Source organism: Panthera pardus, unplaced genomic scaffold (assembly GCF_024362965.1).
Source record: "Panthera pardus isolate Hobbes unplaced genomic scaffold, ASM2436296v1 HiC_scaffold_6, whole genome shotgun sequence".
Lineage (NCBI taxonomy): Eukaryota > Metazoa > Chordata > Mammalia > Carnivora > Felidae > Panthera > Panthera pardus.
In genome coordinates this window covers 86,701,216-86,724,731 of record NW_026526991.1, presented here as the reverse complement: position 1 = coordinate 86,724,731, position 23,516 = coordinate 86,701,216, and the positions used below count along the sequence as shown (strand labels likewise).

The 23,516-nt window shown below is 41.7% G+C and overlaps 2 protein-coding genes across 2 annotated transcripts in view; both read right to left on the bottom strand.

The window, feature by feature from the left end:
* Positions 1–23,516, bottom strand: part of LOC109268710 (cationic amino acid transporter 3-like) — a 215,065-nt gene that overhangs the window by 153,414 nt on the left and 38,135 nt on the right. The window lies entirely within an intron of this gene.
* Positions 1,351–3,174, bottom strand: LOC109268712 (cationic amino acid transporter 3-like). The gene has a single exon (XM_053895783.1). It carries the CDS (start codon positions 3,127–3,129, stop codon positions 1,351–1,353), a length of 1,779 nt encoding a protein of 592 aa, XP_053751758.1. The 5' UTR covers positions 3,130–3,174.

The following is a 23,516-nucleotide window of genomic DNA, read 5'->3' as shown; positions in this document are numbered from 1 at the left end:
ATCTATTTCACCCATCCCTGTACCCACTTCACTTTGACAACCAACAGTTTTTTCCCTATATTTGAGTGTATGGGGTTGTTTTTACTCTTTGTCTCACTTTTTCCTTTTTTTGTTGTTATTGTTTTATTTCTTAAATTGGTATAAGAGTGGAACCATCTGGTGTTTGTCTTACTCTGAACAGACTTATTTCATGTAATATTATTTCCTCTAGGTCCATCCATGTTGTTACAAATGCCAAGATTCCATTCTTTTTTATAGCTCAGTAATATTCCATGACAGATAGATAGATAATAGATAGATAGATAATTTGATAGATATTACATCTTCTTTATTCATCTATCAAGGGACATTTGGGCTGCTTCCATGTCCTGGCTATTGTAAACTATGCCACAATAAACATATGGGTGCATATATCTTTTTGAATTCATGTAACTAAAAAGCTTTTGCCCTGAAAAGGAAACCAGCATCAAGAGAGAAAGGCAACCCGCTGAATAAGGGAAGATATTTGTAAATGATATATCCAATAATGGGTTAATACACAAAATACAGAAAGAACTTATACAACTCAGACCATTTAAAAAATGGGCAGAGAAACTAAATAAACATTTTTCCAAAGATGACATACAGATGGGCAACAGACACTTGGAAAGGTGTTCACCATCACTAATGACAGGGAAATGTAAATTAACACTACAATTGGATATCACTTTAAACCTGTCAGGATGGCTAAAATCAAAAAGACAAGATAAGCAAGTATTGTCCAGGATATGGAGGAAAAGGAACACTCAGATATTATTGTTGGGAATGTCAGTTGGTGCAGCCACTGTGGAAAGCAGTATGCAGGTTCCTCAAAAAATTAAGAATAAAAGTACCTATGATCCAGTAATTCTGCTACTGGCTATTTTTTTTAAATAATCTCTGTACACAACATGGGGCTCAAAGTTACCACCCTGAGAGAAGAATTGCATGCTCTACTGACTGAGCCAGCCAGGCATCCCACAGCTACTGGATATTTAACCAAGAAAATAAATTTTTTTCTAGTTTCTTTTAATAATAATATTTTAAAGCCTGTAACCAACTATAGACGCAATATAAGTAGACAAGTCAAAAAGGAAAAAAAAAAAACAAAAGAAAAAAAAAAGAATGAGCAAAGGCACATCCTTCACTCCACAATATACACAGAGCTCTATTAGTATTCACCCACCAGCATCCCATGGGAGGCCTACTTTTCCATGTGATCAAGAGTACTGCATTATTAGGCAGGGGGACCTGACTGCATTCAGGTGTGATGATGTCTGACTGCATATGTGCTGACACAGCTGAGTTCAAGGTCTACACTTTTGGCCAAACTTAAGTGGGGTTAGTGACCCAGCTGTGATGGACCCCATAGCCAAAGTAGATAACAAACCCAGTCAGCACCCACACACCAAATACCACCCAGGTGCCAGATGTCATCTGCATCATAAGGCAAACATTCACAAAGAGGCTCAGTAGTGGGAGGAGAGGCAGAGCAGGGACCTTAAAGCGAAGGGAACTGGAGCTCTGTGGCTGTCTCCAGATGACCCCAGTGAGCCCAGTGATGAGCACCAAGAGAAGCACAACCACTGAAATCCACACTGGGTCTCCAGAAAGCAGAACTGGCCACTGGGTCAGCACCAAGCAAAGAGGAATAATTAGGAGAACAAGCAGTGAGGAACAAACATAGACAACCCGGCCAGAGAGTGGAGTGGGGGAGGAGCTGCCTGGAAAAAGTAGTCGCTGTAGAGTCAGCCTCTCTTCTGCAGGTACATTCTCCTCCTGCTCCTCTGCTTCATTTCCCCCATTCCTCCTCTCAGGCTGATACCTGAGGATGAGAACACAAATCGCAACTAGGGAGTAAGAAATCAGGGACACAACCGACCTGAGGTCCAAGATATCAGTGACGCCAAGGAATGATATAATGACTGCAACTGTTCCAATCATCACAATGATTATGATAATGATGTATTCGCGGTAAGAGATACGGGTAAGGACATCGAACAGGAGGCCATCCTTTGCCATCATGTATAACACCCTACGCATCGGCCTCACAAAGCCCCAAAGGCTGGTGGAAAGAATGCACAGCAATGCAAAAGCTACCACATAGTAGGCAGGGACCCAGCCAATATGGAGAAATACCTCAGGCAAGGTGCTCCCAGAATGAATCTGGTAGTAAGGCACCATGAGCGTAAGTGCTGAAGAGACACCAAAATATACCAGAAGGCAGATGAACAGTGAAACCACAATGCCCATCGGGATGGAACGCTGGGGATTCTGGGCTTTTTCAACTCTGGCAACAATACTCTCAAAACCAATAAATGCATAGAAACAGATAGCTGCTCCACGGAGAATCCCCTCGAACCCAAAAGGCACAAATCCTCCAGAGCCCAGGGGGCCCAAGCTTGAGGTGTCATTGAGCCCAGCCTTTACATAGTCCTCTTCTGTGAGCTTCCAGTTGTGCAGGTCCCCCTTAATGAAGCCAGAGATGATGACAAAACTGAGAACCAGAATTTTCACCAATGTGAACACTTTGGCAAGTGTGGAAGTTGATAATGGCCAGAAATACCAAAAATACCTGAACTCTATGAACACCACCATAAAACCAAGAACAAAGAATTCTAGATATTCTCTAAGGAAATGGGAAATGTGCCCTGAGATTCTCTCTTGCACAGTCTGAGAGACCTGGTTTCCACGCAGGTTGTCAAAAATTAAGATCCATGTGCTGAACGCAATGGCTTTCTCAGCAACAAGGGAGAGGATGAGGTTCCAGCCAGTGACGAAGGCCCAGAGTTCACCTATAGTGACATAGCTGTAGAGATATGCAGAACCAGAATGGGGAACCCGGGCACTAATCTCTGCATAGCACAGCCCAGCCAATAGAGAAGACAGGATGGCCACCAAAACACAAATCACAAAGGATGGTCCTGCCTGATTTCTGACCACCTCACCAGCCAGGATATACACACCTACACCCACTGTGCGGCCTACACCCAGGGCCACTAAATCCAGAGTGCTCAGTCTTCTCTGTGGGTCATTCTCAGCCACCGGTTCCTTCAGCGTAGGTCCGCGTACCAGTTTTTGACCAAATCTACGAAGTGCCTGACGCAGCATCTAGCTGGAACTGAAGAGGATTCCAGGATCAGAGAGCTGCAGCAAGCCCAGGAAGCAGAGTCTCGGATCAGGTTCAGTGAGGCTACGTTTAGCTAAGTTGAGTTGGGGCTGACAAGGTCCGTTACTCAGGCTTCAATGCTCCTGCTTTGTATTTCATCTGTTATGTGATAGCCCTTCATAAATCCTAAATAAACAATAAATATTTACTGAACAATGGTGTTCAACAAACTAATGAAAGTTTACAACCACAGCTCATGAGTCCCATGTCACCTGTTGCAGCCTGAGTATCACAGAAACTGAAATAAAAGATCATAACAAATCAACCTTGTCCCCCCCCACCCCAGAAAAGTGGCAAATATCTCCCCACATTCTCCTTTTACACACCACATGACAAAATCCCCTTTGGGTTCATCTAACTCATGTAGCTTCATGAACTAATGAAGCTGTAGGACACAATAGGGCATGAATTTCTTGTGCAGTAATTTACACATGGGATGTTTGTGTGGTACTTGAGCATATGTTATGATATTAATTCATGGACTAGAGAGCCTTGTTGCAGTGACAGAACAATTTCCTAAATAAAATCTCAATTTAAAATACAATATTGGTATCACTTCCTTAAAGCTCTTTACCCCCAAATCAGTACCCAAGATCAGATGGCCCCCTTCCTCCTCATCCTGCATCATCCATTTAGCTGTACTGATGGCAAGGAAAGTACAGTCCAACCCTTCCCTTTACCCATCTAGGCCCACAGGGGGCAATGTGAGAAGAGAGGAAGACAGATAAAGAGGCAGGGCCTTCATAACTACCTGCAAGAACTAGAGGACGAGACTGTCTGATGAGGAAACACTGGAGAAACAGGTGCATATGCCAACCAAGTATCCATCACTAAGGGAGTAGAGCCAGAAAGGCCATTTTGTGAATTCTGACATTCAGTAAACCTCAGCCAAAACAACCAGGCAAAACTTACTGCAGTTTATATGTCCACAGTTATGAGAGTGTGATGGGTAGGAAGGAAAGAAGTAGGTCACCTAGCTCAGTAGCTCACAACCAAAACAATTCCTTCTGTCTCTTTGCTCTCTGGGTTCCAGGAGAGAAGGTGACCTCACTTCTGCAGACAGTCTCCTCACTGGCCACACTATGCTCTATAAACACCCTGGGCCATCTGTGATGTCAGCAGTCAGCCACCTGGAGACACTGCCCTGCTCTGTGAGCTTATATTAAAACACTAACTTGTAACTTCCTCTTAATTTTCTACCATAGTTATTTTTCACTCGCTCAAACCATGGTCTCAATATGCCAAACACGTTTTGTTAATAAAGGAGCCCTACATGTGTTTCCTCCTTGCCCTTCCTCCACTGCTGCTCTTCAAATGGCCCCCTCCATCAAATGGAGCAAGACTTTGATGAAAAATTCACAGCAAATGTCTCAGACATGAGTAGAGAAAAACAGAGAAAACAAAGTCATGCAGCCCCCATTCTCCTCGCTACTTGGGCTTTGGTTTTGAGAGAATTTTAGGAAATGTTGTCAGAGGGTTTTAAAAGCAGAAAGACCAAGTCAAAATTGAAGTCTTCTCTACAGATTATCAAAAGGAATCCTGATGTTATGGGTCAAAGCTTCTGTGTACAAATCCATCTAGACTCCTTATTTGCCACCCACCAGTTCCAAGGTTATGATTTACTAAGAAGCACACAACATAGACAAAGTCAATACTTAACTCATGGAATCTTGCTACACTATAAATGTCATTGAAGTGTTGCCCACCCACCCCCAGGCTTCAAATCCTTCAGTGGTTCCCACTGCCCTTCCTTCCTTCATCATCTGACCTGTGCTGATTCCTGCAGCCTCATCCCCTGCCCAGCTCCTGCTCCAGCTGTGAAATTCTACACTCACCCTATTACCTGTCTCTAATGCCTTCTTGTCCCTTCACTTAGCTAACCCCCTACTTCTCTTTCAGTTCCCAGCTCAGAAGTTGCCTCCCCAGAAAACCTCCCCTGACCTTATGCTGCCTTTCCTGTGTGCTCTCATAAAACCTGGGCTTCCCCATGTGCCATTTATCTTAACGTATCATAATTCCAGCTAATCTGCCTGGGTCTTCTATCAAAGTGTGACTTAGATGCTCAATAGATACTTATTGAACAAATGCACAAACTGAGAATACAAATCTGAAAGAGAACATAATCCAGAATTCCTACCTAATTGCCTTTGCGAGATACATACTTTGTAGCCAAACAATATTTGTAATTCTCATTTAGATAAAGATATAAATCATATTACCATCCTTGTAGAAGGCAAGCAAAATGAAAAGTGTGAAGGGAAGACAAACTGATGAAACCTTGACTATACATCACACATGGCAGGTATAAACCACACATGGTGACAAAGAATTTTCAAATGTTTTGAAGATATCAGGCCCTATAACCTAGGTGGGATGTCATAAGGCAGAGTTTCTTACTTTGGGGGACAGAGGGAGGCATAATGAAAACACTGGGGAACATTTTCAAATTTCATATCCTGTCCCTCTGGAGATTCTTGTCCACTAGCCCCGTGCTTCCCATGGCTGCTCTAAATCACCCCAAATGACAAGAAATTGTCCTCAAATTCAAAGGGAAGAGATTACAAAAGCTTCCTTCACAGGAAAGCAGCACAGTTTAGCATTTAGGAGTAAAGGCTCTGCAGGTACATGATTCAGGTTCAAATCACAACTCAACCTTATACTGGGTACTCTGGACAAATTAGTTAACCTCTCAGTGCTTTAGTTTCAATAACAGTCAAATGAAAGTAAAAGTACCTCATAGGGTAATTGTGAGGCATACAGAAATTATGCCTATAAAGTAGTTAGCTCAGTGCCTAGCAAACAATATGCAATTAATATAATCTACCTAAAGTTTAATATTGAAATCCGATCCAAATTCCCAAATTTGAAAATCAGTTAGTCTTTATAAATTTCTAGCCCCAAAATCATCCACTAAAATTCGAGCCTGTTAGCTCGCCCTCATGAAACAATGAAAACAGCTTTATTCCATATATTTTGCCTTGAAATGCTAAGTACCCCAATTAGACACCCCCCTACATGGTGCTAAACACTTGGAGGTTCTAAGCTCACTGGGTTCGTTCAGGCATCAAGAAAATGAAAGCCTTAAACAACAACATCATCATCATCATCATCATCATCATCATCATCAATATTTTTGCCTATGGATGCCTCACCTTATTCCGAGAAGGGACAGTTCTGGGTACTATAGTGCTAAGAGCAATGAGCATTATGTCAGAAATTTTGGATTTGAGCCTTTCCTCTTCCACTTCACTATATAAACCAGGGTTATTTGCTTGATCTCTCTAAGCCTCAGGTTTCCTCACCCACAAGGAACCTTATTTCACTTCCCTTACAGGATCCACATAAGAATTTGATGAGAAGATACAAAACACCACCCAACACTGGTGGGAGTGTAACTGGGATCACCATCCTGAAGCACAATCAGTGGAATTAAGAATGCACACCCTCCCACCCTGCAATCCCTCTCTGAGATATACACCCCAGGGAAACTCTGTCCTGAGTTTATAAGGAGGCTCATATGAGTGAGTTCATCACAGGACTGTTTCTGAATTTGGAGCTATGCCAGCCTCTGTTACTAGAGGAATGTGTAAGTAAAATGTGCCATATATACACAATGAAATATTACACAGCAGTCAGAAATTTTAAAAAGTAGATAAATAAAAAACGTTGAAAAAAAAATTAAAAAAAAAGGGGGGCGCCTGGGTGGCGCAGTCGGTTAAGCGTCCGACTTCAGCCAGGTCACGATCTCGCGGTCTGTGAGTTCGAGCCCCGCGTCAGGCTCTGGGCTGATGGCTGGGAGCCTGGAGCCTGTTTCCGATTCTGTGTCTCCCTCTCTCTCTGCCCCTCCCCCATTCATGCTCTGTCTCTCTCTGTCCCAAAAATAAATAAAAAACGTTGAAAAAAAATTTAAAAAGTAGATTAAAGATAACAACATGGGTACATTTCAGAAACAATGTTAAGTAACAGAAGTAGAAGCAGGATGTTAAAACAGCCAAAGAGTGCTGCCTATTTGTCAAGGATATGCACATACCTGTTAAAATTTTCATGTCATTCTCTGATAAAACCTTCTACTGGTTTCTCCTTTTATGCAGAGTAGAAGCCAATGTTTGCATTTACAATGACCTACAAAGTCCTACAGTATTTGTCACTGACCCACCTGCTACTCAGCCTCTGTTTCTCTTTCTTCCCCCACTCATATTATTTCTCTAGCCCCCTAACAATTTTGGCCACCTAACATACCAGGCAAGACCCTACCTCAGGGCCTTTGTACTTGCTGTCCCTATAACCATACCACTTCTAGCCCAGATAGCCCCATGGTTGCTCACTTCACTGCATTTGGTAAAAGACCATGTATAGCATAGCCTTCCTTAATCACCATATATAAAACTGCAATCTGCTCCTAACCACCCATGCCATCCCTTATCCCCATGCCCTCATTTTCCTCATACCACTTTTCACTATTCAAGGTACTATATGTTTTACTTACTTGTTTATTATTTCCTCACACCAAAAGGTGTAAGTTCCATGAAAGCAAGGCATTTTTTATTGTTTTTTTTCTTTTCCTAGTCCCCACACTACAACTGTGTATTTGTAGAGTGAAGGAATGTATCTAAATACACATATAGAGCAGGGATTGGGAGAACATTTGTTATATACACTGAAGGAAGTGCCTCCAGTGAGGAGGGGAAATAATAGAGATCAAGATGAAAGGGGTAAAATAAAATGCATTGAAAAGGGGCCCAACAGGAAGCAATGATGCTCAGTCCATGGCTGAGGGAGGGGTTGACTCCACTCTGTGCACTTCAGTTTCAACAAGGAATTGCATGAGATAATGTTGTGGGAGTTTAGTTGAAGGGTAACTGTACCCTGTAATTGTCAGGACATGGAGAACACAGAGAAGGAATACCTGCTAGAAAGAGGGTGGAGAACAAGGGAAGATGGGGCACCCCTCTTACCAGTTCCCTCCAAACCCATTTCCCTTTGCCCAATTCCTCTTTTGCCCTCATCTCCTTCAACTGTTCTGGAGTTTCCTTACTGGGCACTAAGGACACTTGTACCATGTTTCTCTCTCTGGGGAACCATCTCCAGCGACCAACCTCCCAACAAAGATACAACACAACAGTGGTTCTTGTCATTTGCTGAATCACAGACCCCTCTGAGGTTAGTCACCTCAAAAAAATGTCCTACAGTCTTCTGAAGTCCATTCATAGATGCTGAGTGGGAATCCCAGAGGAGGACCATCTGAATAGCAGGGTCAGAGATGGGTAAGCCTTTTGATCATTTCTGTTTCCCTCAACTGTGTTGTGCAGGGTGGTCCTTGTGCTTTTCCCACATTTACTGAAGATGAGGGACAGTGGGCTGCAGACAAAGTATGAAGATACCAGAGAAACAACCCAAAGAACAAAACATCTGGAAATTAAATAAATCACATTTCATTACTCCAACACAAGCAGGCAGAAGAAAAATGAACAAGCAAGCTTATAGAAGACAAAGCAAAGCCATGACTGGGAATCCTGAGAAAGCCTACCACAAATCCAGTTTATAACAGTACACAAAAACATCATCCTCAAATGCTATCTTCAGAAAGGTCCTTTCTCTGTGCAGTAACTTACAATTATTCCAATACTTTATATTCAGTCCAGACTCTCTGACCCACCTCTCAGAACCCTTCCCTAAATCTTCCTCTACCCTCAGACCCATCACCTCCCTCCTGGCTCAGCTCCTCACATCGTGACTTACCCTTCCTTGGATGAGCCTTTGGCCTGAGTAAGTGCCTGTCCTGCCAGGGATGCCCTCCTCACTCCCTTTTATCCTGTCGTCATGTTCTAGGTCTTCTCAGTCCTATTCTACAATGTTTTCCCTTGTGTAAGGGAAGCATTTCCTAAGGCATCTTGACTGGTCCCATCTCCAACCTCCCTCCAATACCCATCCGCACTTAAGGTCCATCCTGATGCTCAGATAAAACTAATTTTCCCTTTCTGTGTGCTGGTGTCCTGCATGTGTAACTTAAATTCCTTTATACTCTAAAAAGCTTCCAGGGGCAGGGCCAGGATCTATCTACCTCCTTCTTCTGGAATCCACTCCACAGTCCCAACTCAACCTCACTACCCAGGACAAGAATCTGCTCATAATCGTATGAAGCAACCATAAGAGGCATTTAGGACAGAGAAAATAAATTCATATATATAATTTGTTTTGCTTGTTTTGTTTTCTGTTTATTTGTTTGGGTTTTTGTGTTTGTTTTGTTTTTGAAAGAGAGAAAGGGCCAAACAGAGGTGTAAACAGGAGAGTAGAGCAAGCACCATCATCTATTTCAAGCACATTTCCAGGATATTTCCCTAATGAGGGCCCTGGGTCTGTGAATCTCATTTTGACTAGGAAACAGTCTCTCCAAAGGAGGTGCTTGGTGCATAGGAGGTGCTGAAAGAAATGCAGAGAGAGGCCAGGGAACATGAAGCCAGCTTGTATGAATTCCACAATGCCCCCAACTCCCCCTTCCCTCCCTCTCCTCCATGTCTTTCTCTCAGTCTCTGAACTCCTTCCTAACTCCAAAACCAAAGTTCCATCCCAAGTCTCCCCCAACAACTCCTGTCAAGTCCAACAATCCACCCATTAAATTGCAGTCTGTCTTCCCCTCCCAGCCAGCCCCAACCACTGCTCTTTAGCCTAGAGATCATTGTGTTCACTGCTCTGTCTCTGAGAAGGGTACAGCCCTCATCTGGACATTTCCTTTTCAAAACATTTTCTAAGACAGTAAGTTCTACTGGCTCCTCTGGCTGGGTGTTAACACTCTAGCCCATCAGGAAGTTGACCTAGTGTTTCCTCCTGAATAGCCTCAAAGAGAGTTTGGATACCAGTTGTTTTGCTAGAAATTTGATAAAGACTTGAGAGGAAGGCTAATGAGGCTGTTAAATAATTATTTTACTTCCCAAAGTTCCAGAGAAGTGGATTTAAATATAACATCTGCAGAGATCATATCAATCCTCTGTATCCAAACATAAATCCTTTCTCACCTAAAGTATACGAAAACTCTCTTCCTCCTTAAAATTTCTGGACAATGAAGACTCTGGAGCCAATCCAACTAGTGACTCCCAAACACTCAACTATAAAGGTTTTTAGAAAGCTGAGCTACCCCAGAGTTTCTCAAGTCCTAACTCAAGCAGCCCTGCAACTGAGGTAGCGGCAGTCATGAATACAGGAGTAGAAGCTTTGAGTTCAGGGCAAGAGATTTAAGTAAAGGTAAATGTTGTGTACATGTACAGCAACATGTCCAAGAGTGAAAGAGTTCACAAGGCATATGAAAAGGCAAACGAACAAAAGCCACCATGAACACTGGGGCTGAGTCTAATACCCAAGAGTAGAAGAAATTGGTTTCCAAAATCAAATGAAAAATGGAATCTTCCCAATTTCTCCTTCTGTTTGGGCTTCTCTTCAACTCTGTGTCCAATCATGGTCTTTCATTTATCCATTCAACAAATACACTGATTCTCATTTACTCGGCACTGCAGATAAAGCAGAAAAAGCACAGAAATCCCTCCATACAAGTTGGTTACATCCTGTAGTTGAAACCAAACAATAAACAAATAAGTTGTATGCATATACATTGTGTTGGATTTGCAATCAGCACTGCAGAGAAAAGGGAAGCAAGAAAAGGTTAGGATGTGTTCAGAGAGGGTGTTGTGATTATAAAATGGGTGATCCAAGAGAGCCTCACCTTCACACTGTTGTGCAACTTGTTGCACAGAATTTGTTCATCTTTCTCAGCTGAAACTCCGTACCCATAAACACTAACTCCCCATTCTTCCCTCCCTGCAGTCCCTGGCACCACCATTCTACTTTCCCTCTCTGAATTTGACTACTGTAGGTACCTCATATAAGTGGAATCACACAATATTCTCCTTTTGTGACCAACTTATTTCGCTTAGCATGTGTCTTCAAGGTTCATCCGGGTTGGAATATATGTCAGAATGTCCTTCCTCTTTAAGGATGAATAATACTCCATTGTGTATCTCCCACATCTTGTTCACATTCCATCCACTGGCGGATTCACCTTTTAGCTGTTGTGAATATGTGAATAGAAATATCTTCTTGAGTCCTTCCCTTGAATTCTGTGGGACCAGAACCAGAAGTGGGATTCCTGGATCCTATGGTAATTGGATATGTAGTTTTTTGAGACATCACCATAGTGTGTTCCACATGAATGCATCATTTACATTTCCACCAGCTATGCTCAAGTGTCCCAATTTATCCACAATTCCCCAACACTTGTTATCTTCTGTTGTTTTTTAATACTAGCCATCCTAACAGGTGTGAAGTGGTACTTGCATACTTTTGAAGAATACAAGGAGGCCAATGGGCCAGGACAGAGTGAGTGAAGGGGGAAACAGTAGCAGATGATGTCAGAGAAAAAGCAGGAAGATAGACCCTTCATGTATAGTCTATGAGTCACTGTGAGGACTTTGGCTGTTTGACTCTGGGTGAGATGAAAAGCCTAGAAAAAGTGACAGTTTCACAGGTTGCCTACTGATTTTCATGCTCTGTGAATTAAGTATTGGGTTAAGGGAAGGCCTCCTCCCAATTTTGAAGAAAAAGCATGGAGACAAGTTTTGCAGAGTTCTTAATAGATGTCTGATGCATCTGACAACCCAATGAGAGCTGGACAAGCTGTGTTCCTGCTGCTGCCTCCCTCTCTACATGCCAAGGGAGAGATGTCATACAGATAACTATGGGAGAGTAACATGATGGATTGCTTTTACTGTAAATGTCCACTCCCTGGATTATCTCTAGGCAGGACTCAAATACTTAAATACCAAACAAAAGTCATTTTAGTATCATTCGTTATTTTAGATGATTTCCACCATTATTGTGAATAATGACGAGCTGACATGGAGATAAAGGGTGGGTTTTCCAGAACCTTATGAAGTTAAGGACTGCAAAGATATGGGTAGGGAGACTCTCAGAAATGGGACAGTAACCATGTGCATCAGTCACTTGCAAGCCTTGAAAAATTGAATAGGTTAAGCCACTCCCAAGGCCCAGATGACTCAGGAAGGAATGGCAGAAGCATCTGAGTAGCTCACGGCTGGAGAGAGAAAGGGCCCCAGAGGGAAGTACATTCAGAAATGAAAATACATTTCTGAGAGGTAAAGAATACTTCTCATAACCTCATTTCCCCCTGGGAAAGAGCAATGAAAACTTCTACATCCACATGAGAAGTCCAAGGAGTTATATATTTTCTCAACAACGAAAATCTGGAGAGAATGACTACTGAACCACCATTCAAAAATGTTATAAATACACATGTATGTGAATGGGGGTGGGGGTAACATGGAGGGTAGATAAGGAGAGAATAATGGGGTTGTTCCTGCGGGAAAGGGAGGAGACACAGAACCAATTTTCACTATGGTATTCTTAGGATTCAAATGGGTGTTAGTGGAGATAATTATAGTAAAATATGGAAGCCTAAATAATTAATTTCTCTTTCAAAGAAATAGGCCATGTTCCCATAGGTTTTCTGTGCTGGTTCTCTTTCCAGCTGACAACCACCTAATTCATCAACCACTCGCAACACAGTATGATCGCCACCCACCCCCAGGGTAAAGAGACTCCACAGGTTGCCTCACAACATACTGTCCATCTAATTTCCGCTCTCTGTAGGTCTTTACAGATGTCCTGAGTTATCCTTAAGCTTTCACACATTTATAATAAAACCGGGACTAAGATATAGGAGAAGCCTGCTCCTCCCCCTTCCTCAAGTAGAAAAATAATAGACCTAAGTGGCAGCAAAAGTCTTATTTCATTCATTTATTCATTCATTCAATAAATATTAAACACCTTCTAAATGCCACTCCTAGTGCTTGATGTTACAAACACAACTGGGAGGAAAAGATATGTTCCCTGTATACATGGCACTCATTGTCTTTAACATGTTCTTATATAATATTCCCTCCAAAATATGTAATCTAATCTGATGATACAAGCAATCAGTCTACAAAACAACTTTGTACAGAAAGTTGACTCTCTATAAAACAAGTGAACTTTGCTTTTCAAAACTGTCAATGTCAGGAATGACAGGTTGAGGAAATGTTGCATATTAAATGAAAATAAAGAGACATAACAATGAAATGCAACGCATAACCAAGGATTGTACCTGGATCATGGAGAAATACTGTAGTAAAAAAAAAATGGACAATTAGAAAAGTTAGACTATGGACCATATTTCACACACACACACACACACACACACACACACACACACACACATTGGACACAGCAAACAAATGTGGCAAAATGTTAACAACTGGTCAATCCTAGCGAAAAATAAATGTTGCAAAGTTCTTGCAACTTTCTGTAGGATTGATATTTTGCACACTAAAAATGTAGGAAGAAAAAAAGAATGTCCCAGAAGTAAAGTATATGGATTCTTCTCCCTGAATGCCCTTTATAAACAAGTTTGACATGATTTTTGGTTATAACCAAATCTGACCCAGAATGTTTTAGCCTCAAATCAGTAACTTTAGATCAGAGGATTGGGTGGGAAGATAGAACTCCTTTGTCTTTGATTTACAATCAAAATTGTCAGCAAACAAAAATGACTGGAAAGACACCACAGCCTTGCCTCATGTAAGTATGGTTATAAAAACTTCATGCTCTCATTGACATTTTGTGGGATTAATACACACTAATAAACCAGACCCCTAGACTTGAACTCTAGAGGCATTAAGGGAACATATGCAGAGGCTTAAGGCAGAGAAAAATGGTATCTGGCAAATAAGGTTACCAGGTATATGTGCAAGAATTAGGGATACGTGGAAAGAGCGGTGAAAGAGAACCAGATTTGTTGAGCTGCAAGTAATGTACATACGTTATTTCATTTAAGCCCCATAGCAACCCAATAAAGTATTTTTATCCCACTTACTATCTGAGATATTAGGCAACTACTATTTAGCCAGTACAAAGAAGAGCTGGAATTTGAACTTGATTCTTTGTACTATTTACCAGGTACAAAGAAGAGCTGGTATTTGAACTTGGTTTCTTGTTCCTTCAACAACCATGTTCTTTCTCCTCCAGCACCTGACATCCACAAAGAAACACAATTCAAGGGCATGGCTATTAAATGAGTATTTAAGCCACTTCTTACCTTTGTGCACAGGTCACACTCTGCTGATGTCTTCCCTCTCCTCCCAAATAGAAACTGATGAGCCAGTTAGAAGTGCTGGGACCAAACTTTAAAAAAGGGAGGGGGGAGGTGGTGAGGGAGAGATGCCTGGGTGGCGGTGTTGGTTAAGCATCCAACTCTTGGTTTGGGTGAAGCTCATGATCTCACGGATTCATGAGTTTGAGCCCCACATCAGGCTCTGTGCTGGCAGCGAGGGGCCTGCTTGGGATTCTCTCTCTCCCTCTATCTCTGCCCCTCCCCAACTCGTGCTGTCTCTTTCTCTCTGAAAATAAATATATAAACTTAAAAGAAAAGTGTTGGGACGTTAAATCTGAATGCTCCATCTAAATCATGCTTACTAAAATCTAAACCTAATCTAGGGACTTTGAGATGCCGAGAAAGTCTCCAAATCATCTGATATCCATTCCAATAGTTCCCAGATAAGATTCTACAACTTTTGTAAAATCCTGCCCACAACATTAGCCTATCTCCTTTTGCTTGGCTTTTAGTGAAAATACAGGATAATAGATCTCTAGATGCCAAATATAAATCACACTCTTGAGACTTCTTTCATCATCCAATTCTTTTCCCACTCTATTCCAAATCTTTTCTGGTCACTGCCTCCTTCTTAAGAAGAAAAAGAACCATCTTCAGGGCAGCTTAGGGAATTCTAGAGAAGGAAATGAAACCTTGATTTTCATTGTGTAAAGAAATATAGGCAGACAGGGGAGCAGACATTTTCTAAAATGGGAGCCCAATGGCAAGAAGATGGTTGCAATTTCCCTGACAACCTAATTCCTTTCAGGTTTGAGCTTCCCAAACCTCAACCATCATTCATGGCTTCAAGATGCAGCCAGCACACACCATTAGGAAACTTCTGTCACAAAGGACAGCCCCAACTGGGACAAAGAAGGGTAGGGGGGTAGATTGCTCTAGTTTAATGAGAGTGGTTTAATGGAACATCTTTTTTTTTTTTTTGCTTTTCTTTTTTTATTTTAAATTTGTTTTAATATTTATTCATTTTTCAGAGATGGAGAGAGACAGAGCATGAACAGGGGAGGGGCAGAGAGAGGGAGACGCAGAATCTGAAGCAGGCTCCAAGCTCTGAGCTGTCAGCACAGAGCCTGATGTGGGGCTCAAACCCATGGCGCTTGAGATCATGATCCCAGCCAATTCTAGCACTTAACCAACCGAGCCACCCAGGTGCACCTAACAAAAACCTCTTTTTAAGCTTCCTATCTCACTTGGCCATTTGCTCTCCAGGTTGGGCTGCCAATGAGGAGCAGACTGGGAATGTTTGCCAGAGAATGGCAATGTCCTCTTATCCTTAACCCAGAAGATCCAGTACCAAAAGAATATCAGTTCAACAGTCACTCCAAAATATGATTAAACCCATTTCAGAAGTAAAACATCAGAGGGATGCTGGAAAAAAGATTTCAGCTATGTCAGATTGATCATTCTGGCTTGGCTATTGTTGACAACAAGACATCTGACCAACCAGAATATATAAAATGGGCATTTGTATCCCCCATGGTGACTCATACCTGTGGCCAACTCTGAGCATCGTTAGTATTTATTAATCATCCATGGAAATAAGAGAAAAGACCAATGAACATAAGGCATGAATACAGATCTCTATGGCTAATTTTGGACTCCTTGCTATTTTTTTAAAGTTATGAAGGTTTATGAACATGTGAGAAGGAATAATGGGTGTTCTGAACATGCTATTTGTATAGGGAGATCAACAGAGAAGATAAAGGATTGCCTTTCTGTTTTAATTCCAAAAGGAAGAAAATCCAAATTTTGTTAAGAAACAAGGGGGTTGACAAAGCAGCCTCTTAGGATCCTGATCTTATCCAGGGAAATTGAATAAAAATTTGGAATAAATGCAAGGAATTCTACCTGAACCTCACTGGTTTCAGATATTTGGAAATCACCAGCCTAACCCTCAATTCAAGTCAGCTGACATGAAGTCATTTGACACTTAGCATCTTGTCCACACTAGTCCTTTATCTAGTTGATTTGTATGGTTTGCAAATACTGCATATCCAGGGCCAGCCACCTGCCATACTCCCTAGTCCACCCTCCTGGTCCATAAAGTTGGTAACTCTAAACAGAGATCCTCTAGACTCTCACTCAGATTCACTCAGCAGTCACCAGAGAGTGTTGCCCTTGAAGCAGGATAAAGCCCTAAATCACATTCTTCCTGATCACTACATGCAGAAGATAACTGAAGTGTGAGTGCTCCTTCTGGAAATGACACTTTCTTCAAGTCTATAAAGACACTCGTACACACACATACGCACATGCACACACACACACACACACACTCCCAACCAACCTGCAGTTTCCTGCTCTCTATTAAGTCCAAACTTCTAAGATTGTATTTCCAAGGCTTTCTTTTCACTGTTGTTCTCCCACTTACTCACACTATTAAACCTTTTTGTGGCTCCTACTGCACAAATCTTTCCCCACACATGCATGTCTTGCTGGCATTTACGTCAGCTCTCACACAGACTGTCCTCTGCCTAGAATATGCTCCTTCCCAACTCCATTCAGTATAACCCTCCTTCTGGAAATTTCTCTGGTCACAGCTACAGATAGGTATCTGATCTCTCCAGTATGGCCTCCTTGCCCCTTTCTCTCTCCTCATTAATGTCCAGTGGCATAACTCACTGGCCTAGAAATTCCCAGTTAGGGAAGAGGGTAGAAAGAGTAAGTGCTGAGGTGGAGCCCAGGAGCACAGCTTCTGCCTGATGATGGTTTTAGCTTGCCTTTCCCTCCCCAGCTGAAGCTTGAGGTGCAAAGAGTTAACTGGTGACAGCCAAGAAGTACCCCAGGATCTATAGCCCAATTTGGTGTTGTCAGAGATCTGACACAAGAACTGAGGTCCAAGTCTCTTTCACCACAACAAAGTCAAAGTACAAAGGAAGTAACCCAAGTCAGCCAAGAGAATGTACATCATCAGCGACATTCATGATTCACATCAGTGTCATCCTTGTAATGTGTGACAATGGAACAGACAGACAACACAGTTTTACTACTTTCACCACTTTACTTTGTTTCTAAAATAAGTCCTCTAATGTTTTAGCATTAGAAAACATGACATGATACTCAAACTGCAATAACTACATTTAAGGCTGGCTTGCAGAAGGGATGAGTGGGACAATAGTCAATTGATTGAATGGGGTGTACAATAAGATTTCACTTGTTTCTGTTGGATAGGGAAGTATCCATCAAATGCCCTTATATTATAATCTCCCAGAAAATAATTTTCTGTATTTGCTACCATTTTTCTTATACTATCTATAAATAACTACACAGATGGGTTCTGTGTACATGGGGTTGGGTCTAAAGTGAGACTTTGGGTGGTCCCTCAAGTCGAAACCACAAAAAGTCCAAGTGAGAAACACTGGATTCAACCTATTAAAGATCAGTTTTCAATTAAGTGTAAATGAATACAAAGACAATTCCAAATTAGAAAATTCAGGCACCATGGTGATACTTTGTGGGGAAAAAAAAAAACCTCAAGAAAAAGCAACATTTTTCCCCCTAAATTATCAACACCACCACCATTACTCAGAAATCATCATGCACTCAGTTACACACAGTGCAAGACAATGGTGGCAAATACAGAATTCCCTTATCTGGGAATTTTCAGTTAAGGACATTTCATGAATACCTCCCCATCTGGCAAAAGAAGTAAAAGATGCATAAAGTATAAATGAGGAAGTGTATTCCTAAGTCAGAAATGAATACTCAAGACAATAGCATGTGAAAATCCCAGATGGCTTCATAGTTGATGGAAAGTAAAAGTATTAAGGACCTCATTTTCCATTGTGAATAAGACTAGTGAGTATCTTCTCTGTACCGTGTGTCAGCCTAAGAAGACTGCATGGAAGAGGGAAGAATTACCCCATCTTGGGATTTTTTATAACTGTTTCCCCCCCCCCAAAAAAAAAAAAAACATTATTTCAAGCTGCATACTCAGCTTGGGCCACGATCCAATAAATAAAGTCTCTTTTAGACCCTCCTTACATGTCCCCCACCAAAAAGTACAAACAAACTCCACCACACCTGGAACTAGTGAATCCAGTTTGCCCAACCAGATAGATCCTTTCAAATATTTGCTACAGATATTATGGAACTAGATAATAAGATGTAATGATAATAGTAATTATAATAATAATAATAACAACAACTCTCAGTCTTGATCTCTGCTGAAAAGGAAAAGAGAGTGAAACTATTGTAGTAGTAATAAAGGTTTAACTTCTCCCCTGGGTAAAGAGAAGAAAGGTCAGATAGCTTCCCTCAAAGGTTGGAAAGAAATCTGAAGTAAACAAATTCAGCTTATACTAAAGTAAATTCATATCCAAACTTATCTCCCAGGAGTCTTCTGAAAACAACCTCACCACGCAAAACACTTAAAAGGCATCCTCCCAACTAGGATCTTACTTGGTGCTGTATTCTGTTTGCATGTTACTGGGAAGAGCTCTCTAAAATTAAAACTCCATAGGATAGAAACTGCTTCATGTTCTTTCAATGAAGCTAATTCTGCAAGGATATATTACTAGGTGCAACCAAGACTTGAACTTGAAGGCATAGTATCCCCCAAACTGTCCACTCATTAGACCAAGAAGAAACACAGCCACCTCCTCCAACTTACCCACCTGCCCTACTAACAAAGCACACCTCTCAAATCCCATCCCAGTCTGGCAGAGGCTGAATTGCAATTCAGTGAAAACCCATCCTGATGCAAATTAACACACTCCAGACCAACTGCAGGTAAACCAAATCCATCCACTCAATTATAGGTCAAAATTTATGTAAATATAGAACAAAACATTTTTGTTTCCTCCTCACAACATCTATGGGGTCCCTGCCACATGCAGACACCACACTAGTATCATTGCACCATTATTTGGGTAAACAATCACACAGCCAGGGCTTCTCTAGAGGCTATATGGACTCCATATAATCTAGTAATATTCTGGGATAGTTGTGAACAAGGCACCCTTCTTTAGTCCTTCTGGAATAATTACAGAGAAGATAGAGTTAAGTGTGACACTCCTCATTCATGATTTGACACATTTACAGGTTTCGTTTGAGTCAGAATCTAGTTTTGGAGATTCTTAACATTTCTATTACACCAAACAAGACGATCAACCTGAAAAATCATAAAAACCTGAACTTCTGCTTCTAGAGGTCTTCAGAAATTACATGGTCAACCAGGAAGAATCAGAATTAGATTTTCCAAACAGGAATCAAAAAGAGATCTGGGATAATCCAGGAAGGGTGTGCAATTAAGGGACTGGAAAGTGATGTGATACATGAATGTCAATGATGAAAATCAGTTTCTTCTCTGATTCCCTTACAATTGACTACTCTTTCTTCCCAACTCCAAATCCTGTCAACACAGAACACCTAATAAAAGTTCTCAGGAGAATGCAGTAGAAGGAAATCCAACTGCTTGTCCACCTAATTTTCCAAAAATAAAAACAAACAAAAACCCTGCAAGGTAGGATGGTCTTTGTCTATAATGAGCATTGATACACAATCATTTTTTCTAAAAAGTCATCCTAAGCAGCTTTGTTTTTCCCCCTCAGATCCTTCCTTTCCTTGTAAGGATCTGATCCTGGTCTATAGATCTAAGAATCTATCCATCCAGTGGTCCCACAGAACACTACATCCTGTCTCTACTTTCAGACTAGCAGTTGTGAGTGGTCAGAGGTTATGGCTCCTTCTTCTATGTACTTCCTCCCAATATATACCCTCAGTAATACACTGCATACAAGGTGGCTTAGGAAAGGCTGACTCTCTCTGGTCACCTTACTTCATATCTTCAAATGTGTCCTCCTGTCTTCCGTGTAAGTACTCGGCTCTCTCTTTCTGTCTGTCCTCTCTCAAAACACTGTGCTTGGTCCTTCTCATAGCCCTAGGTAGCTGCTCCACACCGCCATCATCTCCCTTGGGAAGTTAATTTGTTTTGCTTTGTTTTGTTGTAGGAAAGACCTAGATCATCTGAGTCATATGAAACTGGTATCATGCATCAAAGTCCTGAGTTCCTGTTCAAATATAGATCATATGACTTCTCCCTCAAGACTCATCCTCCCTTCTTGCACTGTTGGTGGGAATGCAAACTGGTGCAGCCGCTCTGGAAAACAGTGTGGTGGTTCCTCAAAATATTAAAAATAGACCTACTCTATGACCCAGCAACAGCACTGCTAGGAATTTACCCAAGGGATACAGGAGTACTGATGCATAGGGGCACTTGTACCCCAATGTTTATAGCAGCACTCTCAACAATAGCCAAATTATGGAAAGAGCCTAAATGTCCATCAACTGATGAATGGATAAAGAAATTGTGGTCTATATACACAATGGAGTACTATGTGGCAATGAGAAAGAATGAAATATGGCCTTTTGTAGCAACATAGATGGAACTGGAGAGTGTTATGCTAAGTGAAATAAGCCATACAGAGAAAGACAGATACCACATGTTTTCACTCTTATGTGGATACTGAGAAACTTAACAGAAACCCATGGGGGAAGGGAAGGAAGAAAAAAAAAAAGAGGTTAGAGTGGGAGAGAGCCAAAGCATAAGAGACTCTTAAAAACTGAGAACAAACTGAGGGTTGATGGGGGGTGAGGGGAGGGAAGGGTGGGTGATGGGTATTGAGGAGGGCACCTTTTGGGATGAGCACTGGGTGTTGTATGGAAACCAATTTGACAATAAATTTCATATATTGAAAAAAAATTTTTTTTAAATAAAAAAAATAAAGAAACAAAAAAATAAAATAAAATAAAATAAAATAAAATAAAATAAAATAAAAAGAAAGACTCATCCTCCTTACCCCAGCTCAAGCAACAAATCTACACCACTATTTAAGGGACACTCTTTATCCCTCTTCCCCAGGTCTTTTTTTCCCTACTCTGCTTTGTGATTTCTGGGATAATACAAGAAAAAAAAAGGAGGAGGATAAAATGAACATATATTCCAAAAATCATATTTGTCAATTTAGTGCATACATGTGAAGGAATTAGCCTTTCCACATGCTTTTGCTTAAATTAATGTTAAAATGAATCTGCTTCTAGAAGAACATAACACCTATCCGTTGATAATGGAGAGAAGTTGCCCAGAACTAACTGCTAGAGAGAACAAGAAAGACAACCTAGAAATAGACATTTGCCACATATAATCAATAAAACAGGTTTTGTGCATGGGTAACTGTTATCTGGGCTTCTGGTGTTGGGTACAGCCCATAGTGTACATGGCACTGGGGAGGGTGGAGGGTGGAGAATAGTTTAAGACTCCCAAGGCCTCTAAAGTTAAAGAGTTGCAAATATGTTCTGAGATAACAGCAAACTCTCTTTTTCCTCTTGGAAACCCAGGAAGCCAGACCTATTTCAGGCTTCTCCTCCAAGACTTTATCAATCAATGAAATATGCCTATCATGTACATGAAATTGATAGAATACAAGAGAAAGAACAAAGCCATCAAGTTTCAAGGTTATTTAGCACTCACTCATTTATAATATATTTGGGACCACAGAGAGGCCTTCTTACAGTGTTTGAAAGACTACTAAGCAGCCACACCCCAGGGGAACTTGGTAATCTTGCCTCCTACAGCCTGACCTGGCCTATAATCAATCCCCACCAGGCAACTTTTTTTTTAATTAGATAAGCAAGGCAGTGAGGTACCTTCAGCAGTAAAAATAGATATCTAGCTCCTTGAACATCTAGGAAGCAAACAGTCAGATCCCCTCTGGTGGTGGTGGATCACCTTATCAAACTAGACCTGCTAATCTGCAAGCTCCACAACAATGTCCTCCCTAAGAAGATAGGACACAGAGCCTCTCAGAATCTCCAGTGAGAAAACCTGGTAAAACATGAAAGAGACACCAGAGCCAGGAGGAAGAATCTTCATTCATTCAAGGAACATGTCTAAGCATACTCTGTGCTAGGCCCGGTGGAAAAGACAAAGATGAATAAACCAAGCTCTGTACCAGGTCAGAAAGGAAAGACCAGGAAGAAGGGCAGTGAAAAGAGGTGGGAAGGACTCTGGAGGAGAACTGCCAAAGAATAACCTCCCCTACTTCATATTTTCTTCAGCAGAGCTGAGAACCTTTCTGGTCTGGAAGAGAACAGAGTGTAGGCCTCCAAATCACTCTGAGCCCAGCAAACCCACCTGCCCTTCCCAAACTCACAAGGCCTCTCTGCAGCCCCCTCTCCCAATCCACTGTCTAGCTCTGGTGCCATAAAATATCCTCTGCTTAAACCCCTTAAACTTAAACTCCGCTTAAAGCCAGCTGCACTTCATGCCCAGACTTCTTCCTCTCTGGCTCTGTCTCAGTTTTCATGCCAAATCTATAAACATGAGAAATCACTTACCCATGGGCTGTTTCTGTATCAGAGGAGAAAGACCTGAGAAGAAAGTGCAAGTCAAACCAAGAGAGAGGGAAGGAGGTAAGGAGCTTGACAAACAGAGTCAGGACTTGGGGTGGAGCTTAGAGGGGGCCCTCAGGGCGTTGGGGCACTGGGGAGGCCAGGCCCTCAGGAAAGCAGAGCCATCAGGAGGCAGGGCCATCAGATTGCTGGTGTGCCTGGGAGGAGGGCTCATGAGAAGGGTGGGAAACTGTGAAGGAGGTGGATTAGGCAGAATCCTGGGGGAAAGCTGGAAGTGGGAAAATTAGTGGGACCCTGCATGGGTAAGGAAGTGGACTGAGGGCTTAAATGGGACTTGTTGGAAACTTTGTTGACCCAAGATCTGCTTGTAGAAGTAAACAAGCTTTACAGTGTATGGAGGAGGTCCTGGTTGCCAGGAAGAGAGTGTGGGGAGCCATGTGGAACCAGCCTGTGGTGATTTGGAGGCCAGTCCTAGATGCAGCTAAGGAGCCCACTCAGCAGTCCTGTAAACAAGGATAGACGCACCACCAAAGACACCTCTCACAATCTCCTACTAGGTTCCTCTATCAGCACCACACATCCCCACTCCCTCATTCATCATTCACTTCACTCCAGGATTAAAACTAAAAGGGAATTTGCTTAAGCTTCACCTCAAGGGATTTCCTGACACAGTCACCCAGCATTCATAGCATATTCTAACAGAACATGCACTGGGCATTTTGTTGGAGGAAGTAAAGAAAAAGATATAGTTCCTACCTAGAGAGC

Excerpts from the sequence above, each read along its gene's own strand:
- LOC109268712 (XM_053895783.1), bottom strand. The coding sequence starts at position 3,129 with ATGCTGCGTCAGGCACTTCGTAGATTTGGTCAAAAACTGGTACGCGGA.